Source organism: Sabethes cyaneus, chromosome 3 (assembly GCF_943734655.1).
Source record: "Sabethes cyaneus chromosome 3, idSabCyanKW18_F2, whole genome shotgun sequence".
NCBI lineage: Eukaryota > Metazoa > Arthropoda > Insecta > Diptera > Culicidae > Sabethes > Sabethes cyaneus.
In genome coordinates this window covers 31,229,810-31,245,234 of record NC_071355.1, presented here as the reverse complement: position 1 = coordinate 31,245,234, position 15,425 = coordinate 31,229,810, and the positions used below count along the sequence as shown (strand labels likewise).

Here is a 15,425-nt window from a genome sequence, read left to right as displayed (position 1 = left end):
TCAAAGCACTACGATCGGTTTCTTTAATCAAAACACTAGAGGGCTGCGAACCAAAGTGGAAGATTTTTATGTTGCTGCATCTGATGCTGAGTATGACGTTATCGTTCTAACGGAAACTTGGCTGAATAATGAGATTCAATCAGCTCAGCTTTTCGGTCAGGAGTACACTGTTTTTCGTAAAGATCGTGACCCCATATGCTCTGGAAAATTAAGAGGTGGCGGGGTTTTGATTGCGGTCCGTAATCGGCTAATCTTTTCTCGCTCTACAGTTCGAGTTGATGAAGATATCGAGCAGTTGTGGATAAACGTAGATGGGAATGGAAGAACAATACATGTTGGTGTAGCATACATCCCTCCTGATCTCGCAGTTGAAGTAGACGTAATTAGAAGGCTTATTAACTCAGTTGACGCTATTGTAAACTCCTCCGGAATGACTGATATGCACTTGTTGTTTGGCGACTTTAATCAGCCCGGTTTAACATGGTCCGACTCGGGTGCCGCCAACATAGTGTTCCCAGATCCGCTTAAATCAACGTTCTCAACCTCCAGCGTAGCCCTTCTAGACGAACTTTCTCTACTGAATTTCAAGTAACTGAATGCGGTTAAAAATGTAAATGGTAGAACACTGGATCTTCTTTTCGTCGATGAAGATGCTGCACCGTGTTGTGAACTTTCGGAATCCGTTGAGTCCTTAACCCGCATCGACCCGCAGCATCCTCCTCTCTATGCTGCTCTCTCATGTGTCGCTCCGGTTCATTTCGAGGATTTAGACGACAACAGAGAATTCGATTTTAAACGAGCTGATTTCGAATCTCTTAACGAAGCCATCTCAGCTGTTGATTGGTCCCCATTGTATGCAGCGGCGAATGTCAATGATTCTGTGGAACTCTTGATATCAATTCTCACCTAACTGTTTCGAATTTACGTTCCGCCTCCCCGGGAGGGAAGCCTCCCTGGTCAAACGGTACACTTAGAAAATTAAAACGCGAAAAAGCCGTTGCGCTCCGGAGTTATTCCAGAAATCGAAATGCCTTTGCTCAGCGTGTGTTCGCGACAGCGAGCACTAGATATAAAAGTTATAACCGTGCACTGTATGCTCGGTATGTTCGACGTACACAAACAAATCTCAAAAATAACCCAAAACTCTTCTGGGCGTTCGTTAACGACAAACGCAAGGAAAGTGGTGTCCCGTCCACTATGTTTCTTGGTGAAGAGCATGCAGACTCAGTCGACAGCATATGCAATTTGTTTGCAAAGCACTTTTCGAGCGAGTTTGATGGGAAAATCATCAGCAATCAACAAGTTGAGACCGCTTTGCAAAATACGCCCTTTGATGTGCTGGACTTTCACGTGGGTCAGTCCTCCAACATGGATATTGAAGTTGCTATCAAAGGAATTAAACCGTCCGCTGCTGCAGGGCCTGATGGAATCCCTACGCTTGTTTTAAGAAGATGTGCGGGAGCTCTCTGCGAACCATTGCGTTTCATCTGCAACAGCTCAGTAAGCCAATCTACATTTCCAGACCGTTGGAAGAGCTCGATCATGTTTCCAGTGTTCAAGAAGGGAGAAAAGCGGAATATCTCCAATTACCGTGGCATAACATCACTAAGCGCAGGATACAAGCTGTTAGAAACGCTAATCAGTAAGGAGCTTATACAAGCCGTTAAATCGTATATTTCAACCGATCAGCACGGCTTCTTTCCTACAAGATCTATCTCCACAAACTTAGTACAATTCACGTCACATTGTATGGTCAGTATGGACGAAGGCATCCAGGTTAATACCGTCTACACGGATATAAAATTAGCGTTTGACAGAGTCAATCATTAGATTTTAGTCGCCAAAATCGACCGGTTAGGTGCTCCAGCTAGCTTTGTGCAGTGGGTAACATCATATCTCGCCAATCGTCGAATGCGTGTGAAACTGGGATCCCACGAATCGAATGACTTTGGAAGTGCTTCTGGGGAGTAACCTTTGACCGCTACTTTTCTCTTTATTCATCAACGCTGTTTGTTTCGCTATACCCACTGGATGCAGGATGTTTTACGCTGATGACCTGAAAATTTACTTAAGGGTGAAGTCTCGAAATTTTGAGGCAGATTAATGTGAACGTTGTTCCCCGAAACTTCCGGCTTCGGCAATTTCTCAGGCTAAACTTTCATCGAACCGCGTACGCGCAGAACAACCCATTAGAGGAATGTGTGTAGTTTTTAATTTTGTGTTTGGCCAATTTCACTTTAATGTTTATATCAATGTATTCAGAAACCGATTGTACTTGTTTCAATTTTGACAATTTAAATAGTTGTAAGTTAATTTATATAGACCAATGTGTTCGATGAATTCTAATATATAATAAATAACAAATAAATAAAAAATTACAGCTGCTTGATTCTGGCGCTAGTGTACACTTACACTAGCGCCGAAATTAGTGAATGAAGAATAGAGTAATTAGGGAATATCACATCAATACAGCTACGAGAACTTTGCTCTAACTAACACATATAGCGCAATTTGCAAAAAATGTGTGGTTGCAGAGACGCATACATAGATGTAGCTGTCATTTTTCTTATTACTTTTTTGTTGTTACTCTTTTCGTCTGATGCAACCTTCTACTTTTTTTAGCACAAAAAATGGATTGGAAATAATCCATATGAATTGACTGCACTCAAAATAATCCACACGTCCTTTCCACGTGGAAAATCACGTAAATTTCTCTACAGGGAGTTACGTGACTTTCAGCTGATTGTTATTGGAAAAAATAATAACATCTATCTGATTTTCACGTTAACGCATTAGTATGCGTGCGAACTACCTGAAAATAACGTAAATATTACAGGAAAAGCTGGATGGAAAATATTCACATAACTTTTCCTATGATTTCGACGTGAAATTTATTTTGAGTGTGTGAATCAATTCTGAAAAGTAAGTTAAAAGTCAGATGACCAGAATTAGTCTATGGATTAGTATATGAGTATACAGGGTGTTAGGTAGCTTATTGCAGATATATGCAGTGCAGATATATGTTGTGCAGGGGTGATAGAGGATCACATTTGACGAAAAAAATCCTTCTGCGTTTATGGCCAAATCTCAGTTATTACAGAGTTAGTTTTCGGTACTGTTTAAAAAATTTTAGTACAAAAACTATGCTAGCTAGTTCAATTCTGTTTCATTCGAATGCCGAGAAAATTTTGTATTGAAAATTGCTCTTAAACCTACTACTTCGTAAAATTTAATAATTTTTTAGAAGTCAGTAGCTTTGAAATAAGTGTTTCTCAGTGCATTTTCATCAAATTTCTCCTAAAACGGCGCGGTAAAACTTTTTGCTTTTATTCAAAATTAAAATTTATTTAAAGCTCTAGTAGGGTTTTTTTCTAATCCCCGTCGTAATAAGTAAAGCCATTCTAATTTTCATCTTTTGTTGGATGGATTTAATGAATACTCCAAAAGTTCTTATTCTTCCAATATTGATGTCACATATCCTGCGCGTCTATCGTAAACCATGCAATTGTTGTACTGATAATGTCGTGCTCTGTTTCGTATTGGCGTATGTCATAGAGGTGGGTGATAAATTTCCAACATCGAAAGAGCCAATAAGACTGATTCCGTTTAATATTTTTACCGTTGTGAGATCAAACGGGCGTTGTTTGCTATCTTCTGTTCCATGAGGGCAATTTTCGGCTTATGTTGGGTAATTTGTCTTCCTACGGTACCGTTACCGTTAACTCCATATTCTATCGATCGTGCACATCCGATGACATACATACGGCTTATACCCATATTTCTATGTATAAATAATCGTATTTTGCACATTTTATGTCGCTAAACTCAGAGTTTAAGCAACGTTTGTGTAAAGCATAGATTCTGTAGGATCTTTTATGCTGCTCAGAATTTTGGCGGTTGATATTTTGGTAACGAAAATAAAAGTCTAGTGAACTATTTAAGAGAATCTTTGCATTTTGTTTATAATTAACAAAAAAACTAAAGGTATTATAATAAAAATATCTGTTTTAGTTACTAGTTCATGTTCTAGGTTGGTTTCGAAAAGAAACATCATTGCTCTTTAAAGTTTGAAAAAAAAAAAATGAGAAAACACGAGATAACACCGAATTGCGCACCGAGTGGAAACTTTCAACACCCCCGTCATTATTCCTTTTTCTTCCACTTTGCACAAAACGAGCGTGATAATGGTCTCTTCAAGACGCTCCACTTGGCCAGAATCAGGAATTGCAGGTAATCATCGACTAGTTCGGACTTGTGTGGTTGTTGGCCAACAGCCACCACCAGAAGACCGGTTCCCGGTCTGCCGGCTAGCGTCGATTGTCAACAGAAGACATTTAAACTCGTACAGATTGAGCTGCTCGCCAACGCAACGAGCCACGTGCTAACCGCCCCCCTTTTCGGTCCGTGGCCGCTGGCATTGTGGTTTACCGCACGTATTTTTCTGCTCAATGAGCCAACTAAATCGGAATCGGTGGGAGGATGCTACGCTGTACAGTAGCTTTTCTTTCTTTGATACCATTCCGTACCGAATCACCCACCTACACACCGTCGTCGTCAGCCGAATGGCTCAATGCCCGATGTGACAGTATTGCAGTACGAAAGGACGACGTGAAAATTGGATCCATCGATAGAGGGTGATAATAAAATTGTGATATGTGTTCCGGATGAAGACTCTATCCAGCAATAGAGTTGTTTTTCTTGCTCTGCAAGATTGGTTATAGAATCATTTAAATTAAATTGAGATAATGAAAAGTTCGTTATAATGTTTACTGATAACCTGTTAACATAAAGTTGAAAAACTAGCCGAAAGTTGAGTTTGCAAATTTTACTTTTTGAAGCACTTCTTTGTTCAACGAATAGCACAATAAAATTTGATTTGCATGGAGAGATGAAAGAAACGTCCGACAGGATCGATATCACACCGGATGTGCTGTGTAGATGTTAAATCCAATTGACAAGCATTCTTCGGATAGTCCGCATGTTATGTAGGATTCATTGATTTTTCCATAACGGTACGGCAGCAGACGGTACTCGAAATAATGCGGAGAAAATTGATTGAAATTTATTTGAGTCTGGCTAGATAGCGAACACGGGGGGGGGGCGTACGGGACAGATGATCGATTTTTCCGACCAACTCTCCGTTGACAACATCAACCTGAACTGATAGTTCTATTCAAGGTACTGAACAGCAGGTAGCAAACGGTGAATGCTGAATGATTCCAATAAATCCATCGCATGCCAGCTGCAGACCTTTTCAAGCATTTTCACATTTAACGATAATCTCCGGGAGCAAGCCAATCAATTAACATTTCTATTTCTTTTTCCTACTTCGTTTTTCTCGCACCAACAGATCCTAATCGTCCTGTCAACGGTGGTATTCCTGGGAGCGATTGCATCGGTATGGGACATTGTGGAATTCTGGTCCATCTACAGCTTCGCACAAGGCATACAGGTAAGCAAGCATCAAGTACCGGATTTGTTTACACTCACAGGACTGCTGCTGCCTGGTCTGGTCTGGTCTTTAGCACCCGCACCGGCAGCATGAATGACGGTACGCTATAGAGACTGTGGGGCCATCTGGTTGGCTGGCTGGCTGGCTGGAACCGACTCACGACCTGAGGGTAAATATTTACCATCGAAATCTTCACTCCCAGGATGCGATAAGGCTCATAAACAATTCCAAGCATGTCCTTCAACGACAGGTTGGCATCCTCTCGAAAGGATGTCTCCCGGACGACGAGAACCACTCATCTTATGTCAATCAATAATAGTCTGCATCTGACGGTGGATTGAACTATGATTGAAAGCAAGCTCCGACAAACAGTTGTTTTCAACCTAGAAAAGATACAGAAAATAACTGATTTCTGACAAGTTGATTCAGGGATTTCCCATTGAGAATTCCCCTGAGTTTTGTAGAGCATACTTAATACGCTTTCAGCAGGCACTCAGCAAGAATTGAATGATTTAAGCTGAAGTACCACATATTGAACGCATGCTTACTCAACAAGAGCAGTTCCCGTACAATGCAGCCGAAGCACTGCATGTGTAATAGCACGCCCGGCATGAATGCAGATTGAAACCTGCTGAAGAGCGTCCACCACCGCCACCGTACCGGCCCGTCTGCCACATACAATACAAGTACACGGTACTCAATTACAACTACAGTGCTTCTTCGAATCCTTCCACCAGCCTCCAGCCTTCGGAAACGATTACAGGAACAACGAACGGCGTGAACAAGTGTCGGAATTGTGTTCAACTACCATCGGCATATGTAGGGATCCAACCGAACCGGGCGGGCGCAATTCCCGGTAATGGATGCCACATGCAAACATTTCGATCGCCTTGGCCACTCCGCTTGCTTGTCAAAGGAAATGTTCAATGTTCAAGCATTATAGGTCACGGTTAATATCCACGTGGATATCAGGTTCATCCGATGGTCATTACCGATAGCATCAAGGAGCAGCAGCTTAGGTATCCATTAGTGCTGCCGTAGAGTACACAATAAATCAAATGCTTCGAACATGCACCTTAACGTTGGAATCGTATCGATCGGATAATGCTGAAAGTTGGTTAGGAAAGTTTCTTAATCGGGTGAAAATTTCCCAGCTTTCACTACCAGCAGCAGCAGCAGCAGCGTGATGAATATAACAACAGAATCCTTTGCCAGTGAATATTGTCACTCGAGTAACAAATGAGTCACACACAATGGCGTGAGTCACTTTTCCGAGCAAGTTATTAGGTACGATCTGCTGGCTGTGGTGGCGCTGCTGGCTGGATGTTGGCAAAGTGGTTCAAGCAATCCGAACGATAATAGATTGCTTCCATCAGCGAGCAGGCACAGATCGGATGCGGAAAGAATTTCCGTTTTCCCCCCAGTCAACCAACCAGTCACGGAGCGAAACGGCTTAGTAAGGGTGGAGTAAGGAAGTATTATTATTTGCTGTGCGTGTCTTTTTAAGGAGAATGAGGTGAATTGCACTGGTGAAATCTTTTGTGTGGTTTACACTAGCGTGTCCAGACATAATCAAAAGGCGAGGCACCCGACCTTTCAGAAGATTGTTTTGGCCTGGAAAAACGGAGTAATCGTAGGAATCCTTTATTACTTATCACCAAAATACCAGCCGATTAGGACTTTTCAATGCAGCTGGATTTAAAATCAAAGTTGAAATTGGACTTAAAATTAGCCTTGAAAGTGGACTAAAAATTAGAGTCTAAATTGGACTTAAAATCGGACTTTAGATAGGGCATTTAGTTAGACTTGAATTTGAACCAATTTGGGCTTAAAGCTTTAGGGGGATTAGGGGCATAATGAGCACCCTAACTTGTTGACTGATTTAAGCACCCAAAATGACAGAATTTTTAAAGTGTCGTCATTGCAAAACATACATTTACTATCGATAATTAAAGGCATACTGTTAACAAATTGAAAAATAATTGATATGATGACGAAAATTGCAATTTAAACTTATGTTTCAAAAATTAAAAATCGGTCAGTGTGTGGGGCACAATGAGCACCCTTATAAACACATGCTTGAAGGGTGTATATAAGAACAACAATCACACACACATACACACACACTCACACACATGCATATACACATACATAAACACATACATACACATATACACATACACATACACACCCATACATACACAAACATAAAACGTGTCAAAACGCCGATAAAACTGTTGACCGCAAGCCGCTTAAAGGTAATTAATCCGCGGAGGTTGCCTCTGGAGCACACAAGGAAAGTTTCGGATGACGCTTAAGCTAGCTGTGTTTGAGTGTTGAAGACATATGCTTTTCCGTTTCCCTCTACCAGCTGGTATACGAGGGTTCTGATTTCACGGGTAGTAATACCGTAGCATTAAACCTCCATATACAAAATATGGACCACCAGCTCTTGTCCAGTAGCGGGAGCGGAAACAGTTTTGAAGGAATCAATTTGGTCCACCTCCTGCCCAGAGATTGCCCTTTCGTTTGGCCTCACATACCGAGCTAACGTCTGCCGCAGAATGCTGTGGTACTTGACGACTTGTTTTGTGAGTATTCCGTCTCGCCTTAGAGTGGTCAAGGCCACTTGCAAGGCCTTTTTTGACCAATTATGTCTTCCGGTTTCTCTTGGCATATTCATACTATCACTGTAAACAAGCATTGACGCGATAAACAAAGAAACTGACAGGTTAGTTAATGTGACATAGTGCTCGTTTCACCTCACCTAAGGGTGCCCATTTCGCCCCCAGTCAAGTAGTTAAAGTAAAAATGGGTTTTTACACTATTTATAGTATAAAATCAAAACTTCAATGATGGTGAAATTTGAGATACAATGTATACATCATGTTGCAGTGTGCACTTTATAGTTTAAGATATTTAAATGATCGTAAAACCTTATTTGGTAGTGCACCAAAATTATAATTTTTTCAGCGACTGAGAACCAAGTTGAGTTTTTTAATATAACTCCGTGTTTTAAAAGTAGAGATCACTCATTTTTTGATAAATAGATACTGTAGTACCTACAGCAGTGTTCCGCATGCCATATGATGTTACAAAATGCGTACTTTCGTAGAAAAGAGGGGTGCCCATTTCGCCCCGTGTGCTCATTATGCCCCTAATCCCCCTACTTGGAATTAGCCATGAAATTGTACTTGAAATTGCATTTGAAATATGGATTGAATTACACTTGGAATTGAACTTAATTTTGGACTTGAAATTGTACTTGAAAATGTATATAAATTGGGCCTGAGATTAGACTTGGAAGTATATTTGAAATTACAAAATTGGAACTCAAATTATTCTTGAAATTGGACTTGAAATCAGCGTTTAAATTTGACTTAAAATTGAATCTAAAATTGGAGTGAAATTAGATTTGAAATTGGGCTTAAAATCGGACATACCATTGAACTTGACATTGGACATTAAATTAGACTTCAATTTAAATCAATTCGAACATAAAATTTTACTTCAAACCGGACATGGACAAGAAATTAGACACTAAGTTTTACACAAAGTAATTAAAATTGACGTTTTTCGTCTAATTCTTTCATACATTGTATCTCTTTTGGGCTGCTTTATTGACCCGTTTTTCCAGTTTTTGTTCCGTTTCTTCACCGTTTCTGTACCGTTTCTTTGGCTTTTACTCTTATTTTGCATTTGTATTTTCCCTTTTCGCAAACTTTCCTTTTTCTGTTTCTTATTTCTTGTTCCAATGTTCAGGTTTTCTTTGTTTTCTGTTCCATTCTTTCTTATTTTCAGTCCAGTCTTTTTTCTCATTCTTTTCACTCTTTTTTTGTAATTATCTCCTCGTTTTCAGTTCTTTCTCCTCTCTTTTTTACGTTTGCACTTTTCATACATTTCCAAATTTTCTAACTCCTTTTTTCCGTATTCGCCTGTGCCGTTGTCCTCTTCTTGTTGTCCCGTTTTCTTTTTTCTGTCTTTTTATTTTATTTTTGGTTGTTTTAATTCTCCTTTTTTAAATCCGTTTTTCTGCTTTTCTTTTCTTCTTTATTCGACCCATTTCTCCATTTTCGTCTCATATTTCTCCTTTTATTTGCTGTTAGACCTTTCTCCTCTCTCGTTTCTCTTCTTTCCCTCATGGTTTCCGAATTGCCTTGCTTGTCTTGTATTCCCTATTTTTCCCTTCGTTTTCCCTTCTTTCTGTTTCTGTTCTCTTCCTATCCCATTTTTGAGCCATAAATTTCCTTTCTTCCGTTTTTCTGTTTTCTTCAAAGCCACTTCTGAAGAAGCATGCTTTTAATAGATCTGGCAAAGTTTCCAACTGAATGGAAGACGAGAAAAAAACATGAGTCAGCAACTATAGTGGCTTCAGGTCATTATGCGCACGCTCTAAGCTAATGGAAATTATTGTGAGTGAAGTAATTCTTTTCGCGTATAAAAACAATATTTCTACTGACCACCATTATACCAGGAAAACCAATTGATACAAAATTGCTGGAGTTCACCATATTTTATATTAACACAATTGGCTTGAGCAACCAAGTCGATACCATCTACACAGGTCTTAAGGCATCATTTGATCTGATAGATCATGATATTGCTCCAAAAGAAGTTCACCAAGCGAGAGTTTGCTCAACTCCTTTGTCGCTGGTTTTAGGTGCAGGTTAAAATCAGATCATCGCTTTCTGATATTTTATTGAATGAGGTTGCAGTTCCTCAAGGTAGCATCCATGGTCCGTTGTTATTTTCGCTATTTTTTGATTGATGTGACAGCTCTACTTAACGATAGATGTACACTGGTATATGCCGATACCTTAAAAATATATCCAGTTGCGTAAAGATTGGCAGACAGTTACGTTTTTCATTCTTAGTTGGAACATTTTTCCAATAGGTGTCGAGAAAATCGAATGACGCTCTGCATTAATAAATACGTCGTGATTTCATTCCATCATTTCCGTTCGAGTTCAACGAGTCGTCATCGGTGTTCAAACGAAACCTGTTTCAGTTACTTAACACATCTATTAGCTAGTACACTCAAGTCTTTTTTACACGGTTTGTTTTTACGATTTTGGAATTAACGCGGTTTTTTATGACGATTTTTGAATTAACAGGTTTTTTCATCATTTTTCGAATTAACGCGGTTTTTTCAGCGATTTTTAAATTCGGGCGGCTTTTTTCGTGGTTATGAACTAACGCGGTTTTTTTACGTCGGTTTTTGAATTAACACGGTTTATTTTATGACGATTTTTGAATTAATGCGGTTTTTTTTAATCGGTTTTATTTTACACAGCACGTATCCTCCGTGTAAAAAAAGACTGTATTACCATTATATATTCAGGTTTATGGATTGTCCATTTACTAGATTTGCAGTAAATTTTTATTTGAGCTTTATTATTATGGTTGACTATTTTATTAGTTTTTATATTGTTGAACGCTAGTCCATAATGCTTGCAGTAAATGGATGCAATCTGGCAAAAGGAATGGATGAACGCTTACTTTCACATTTTTTCCCATTTTCATACCCACTTCTCCTCTTTCCGGCCTAGTTGTTTGTCATTTTCTATCCCATTTGTTCTTTTTCCGCTCCTAGTTTTCGTCCCGTTTTTGGTTCTAACTTTTCAATCCCGTTTTTCATTCGTTCGTCGTTTGTTTTTTTTTCTTCCTTTGTTTGTACAGTACTCTCTCTTAGTATGTCATGCTTTTCCTCCTTTTCTGTCACAGTGTGTTTTATTCTTTCGTTTTATCCCTTTTTGTCTTCCATTTTCATTTTTTCTTCTTTTTGAATTTTTTTGTCCTATTTTTTTCTCATTTTCGGTCCAATTTATTTTCCTTTTTTTTTCTCGTTTTCTTTGTTTTCTATCAAATTCTTCCTTCTTCCTTTCATCTTTCTTCTCTTCTGTTCCGTCATTCAAATTTTTCGGTCCAATATTCTCGTTTTGTGCCTCGTTTTTCCTCTTGAAATCGGACTTGACTTAAGGCATTTAGTTAGACTAGAATAAAACAGAATTTGAAATTTCATTTGAAATTGGACTTTACACAATTTGAAATTACACCTAAAATTAGAATTCAAATTATACCTGAAATTGGACTTGAAATTTGAATCTATTATTGGAGTTAAATTAGACTTGAAATTCTCTCACCTTTTTATCTCTTTTCGACTACTTTTCAATCCCGCTTTATTTCCGTTGTTCCGTTATTTTTCACTTTCAGTTTTTTGGTTTTTGCTCTCACTCTGTGTCACGACCCCTCGGTCGGCGCATCTCGCAAAGGCGACATTCATCCACAAACCATACTACACACAGGCGGAGCGAATCTGAACTCGACCGACAAGCTGGAATGTCAGATTAACAGGGGTGACATTGCGATTCTCGTTTCGAGTGATTTTGGTTCGTTTCGCCCATTCGTTTAACGTGGTCGAAACGAACCAAAATCACTCGAAACGAGAATCTCAATGTGACCCCAGGCTGTACTCAATATGGCATTGTCATCGGTAACCGAAATGAATCGCAGAACAGATAAGTAGTGGAGTGGAATAAATGTGCGCCGGGATTTTCTTAAAATTTCAATATAAATTAGTTAAGATAAATCTAGTTCGTTGCTAAAACTGGCTACATCACGTGGCATTCAAGCCTGTTCAATTGGTAGTAATTAAGAATTGTGCAAATTGGATGAATTATTTCCCATAAAAATTTATTCTTTCCCAGGTAACCTAGAAATCTAGTGGCAAAACCGTATGTCTAATCGCATTGTAAAAGATTAATTTGATAACCTAAAATCCATTTGATCCATTCTTACGCTACGAAATTAAAATTTAAAGTATAGTTCGTTTCCTAAATTTGATAAAATTACTATTTAGAAGTTTCTATTCCTATTTACCGGATTCCGCGTTTGCAAGACATCCCTCTAGTGATAGCAATATTTCTACAAAGGTACATTAGTGCCAGAAAAAGAATAGTTAGAAGAATAGTAATTGAGTTGATTTACAGCCGGATTACTGGAAATACCGGACAGACTCGTAGTAGGAAGGGAAAAGGAAATTAAGGGAGTAAGAAACACTAAAGTAAGTGTTTATGGAAAGATCAATAAGCAACACCACTTTATGTTAATGTAAATTGCAGGAAGTTTTTAATACTCCAAATTCGGATTCTTCTTATTCCTTCCTACCGTTGACCTGAAGTCAACACTCTGCTTCCGTTTTATCACTTTTCTCTCGTTTTTTTTGTCCCGTGTTTCCTGTTTCATAGTAAAGTTTTTCTTCGTTTCCTGCACTTTGCACTCGTTTTTTTGTTATTTTCTTTCCAGTTTTCAGTCCTTTCTCTTCTCGTTTGTTATTTTCTCTCCAGTTTTCAGTCCTTTCTCTTCTCTTTTTTTCGTTTTCAACTTTAATACTTTTAAAACTTTTTTAAACTTTTTTTCCTTTTGATTTTTCGTGTCCATCTGTGCTGTTTTTCTCTTTTTGTTGTTACATTTTACCGTCTTTTCTGTCCTTTTATTCCATTTTTGGCTCCCTTTTTTCTCTTTCATCAGTAGTTTTCCATTTGAATTCCCATTTTTCGTCTTTTTCTTGTCCGTATTACATTTTAATCTTTTATCCGTTTTTCTGCTTTCCTTTATCTGTCCCATTTTTCTGTTTTATGTCTCATATTTTGTTGTATTGTCGCCTCCCAGTTGGCTTCGAGGTATGACACTGGCCTAATAAGCCAGTCGTCGTATGTTCGAATCAATAGGATCGTAGCAACTGACCCTGCAATTGTCCTGTATTCTAACAGCAGGCTGCGAAGTCTATCGTATAAAAACACACGGCCAAGTTTCGATAACGGAATGTAACACCTAGGCTTTGCTATGCTTTGGTTTATTTTGTTGTAGGGTAACGACCCCAGAATTCGCCCCTTTTATCAGGTTTTTATGCTGTAAAATGAATAAATCGCCATATTATTATAAAATCAGCCCTGAACTCAGACAAGTAGGACTATATATTAATATTCTATCTATTTTGGCTATTAGGAATCGCGAAAATTGAAATTTGATAGCAAAAAAGCCAATTTTGTGCAGGAACCTCTAGTACCACATTTCGCCCATAGCGATCCAAAATTCGTCCCCCATGTGACCCAGATTTCGCCCACTTGTTATTTGTTGCAAATTTCCCAAATAACCTCAATTATTTTGTTAGAATTGTTGTTACTATTATTTAACTTTAAGATTATGTCTATCCAGTGCTTAATATGGCAATCAATTTGTATCAGGAATTCGTTAAATGTTAATCTAAATTGAAATAAACTGATCATCATCACCTCCTGATACCTGATTCAGTAAAACTAAAAAACACAGAGAAGGTGGGTTTTTACTAAATGTTTATTTTCATTGCAGTAAAATAAGGCTTTTGACACTCGTCAAAGATATTTAAAATGAATAGTGCTTTTTCTGGTCCTTTGTTGATTACTTATATCATTGTTTAGTAATTTTTTGGGAAAGAGTAAATGTTTACTGTGAACAATAAAAAATTAGTTGAACTGGAAAATCTTGATATTCGGCTATATATATTGACTAATCGAAGGTGAGACTCGAGTCCACAACCTAACCTCTTCCCCAAGAAATAACTAAGCTTAACTGCTCAATATAGTCAATAAAAAGATGAAGAAAAAAAATTGTTTAGTAAATCACTGTCTGTAAATGGGTATGTCGGTTTACAGTATTAAATATTCCTGGTAACTGGTAAGCATACCCATCTTACCTACTCAACTAGGATATTTTTTGACATAACTTGGAATTCTTAACTAGCATTTTTGGTTAGACCGGGTTTGTAATGCTAAGCTATTAGAATTTTCATGATATTATCGAAATATTCTATTTTATCAACACGATTATTTCTTTGTTGTCTGCATTGCACATTAAATACTTTTCAAAGTTTTATTCATGACAGATTTATTCTCATGACAAGAAAAATTGTGATTTTTGAGAATATTATCCGCGTCTTATTAATTCGTGCGGTTTTAATCTTATTATCAATTTCGATGTCGATTATTGCTAATTCAACAGTTCGTTTGGTAGAAACCCCATTAGCCCATGTTTAGCAGGTAATTCTTTTGTTAGACGAATTCAAATGAAGATATGATGTGCTTTCTGCATCAAAATATTATTTATTCTTTACTTTTTACTCACCATTTTGATAAACATAAATCAGCGAACAAACTAATCGATTGTGACTTGCATTTGCTTATGTGTGGCATATTTGCATATATTTGATAGATGAGGGCGAAAACTGGTTCACGCAGTAAGTTCGGCTAAGTATATACAGATTCGACCCGGGCGAATTTTGGAACTCATATGATTTACAATACCCAGTTTTCGCCCAGTGCATTTATGTTCTATTTTCAGCAGAATTGCGATAAAATATCAAAATAAAAGCACAATTATGAAATTTGAAACAGATATAACCAAAATGATGCGAAAAAAGTGCAAAGAGATACGATTTTCCATTACTTTTCCTCAATTTTATTTTTCGTGCTCGTTCTTGAAAATGGAAAAATCGCGTCTTAAATACATTACCTATTTTTCAAACCACATTAAATCATTAAAATACATAAAACAACACAACGAATTCTATTCAAATAACTGAAAACTGAGTTAAAATGAATATAAATTAAACTAACAACTTATATTTCAACTATATATTGAGTTAAATCACGGGAATACCAATGGGAGGGCGAATTCTGGGGTGGGGGCGAATTGTGGGGTTCTTACCCTATTTGTGACATTTATTATACGTCCATTTATATGTCGTTTAAAGTCTTTACCCGGTTTTCTCGTTTTCTCTAACCGTTTTTTTCTTTCTCTCGTTACTCTTCTTTTCCCTTACGGTTTCTCTTGTTTTCCATTCCGAATTCCCTTTCTTGTCTTGTTTTTCCTCTCTTTTGGGGAGTGCAAAAGCGTCTAGTACGAAGAACGATAAATTGGACTATCAGGAAAATTT

General features: G+C 38.0%; 1 protein-coding gene across 1 annotated transcript in view; it reads left to right on the top strand.

Annotated features, from left to right (window-relative positions):
• LOC128743144 (cadherin EGF LAG seven-pass G-type receptor 1-like) overlaps positions 1–15,425 on the top strand; it is a 117,049-nt gene that overhangs the window by 79,304 nt on the left and 22,320 nt on the right. Inside the window, exon 6 of the mRNA XM_053839669.1 lies at positions 5,351–5,452. Within this exon, the coding sequence (XP_053695644.1) occupies positions 5,351–5,452 (102 nt within the window). The remainder of the gene's footprint in view (positions 1–5,350; positions 5,453–15,425) is intronic.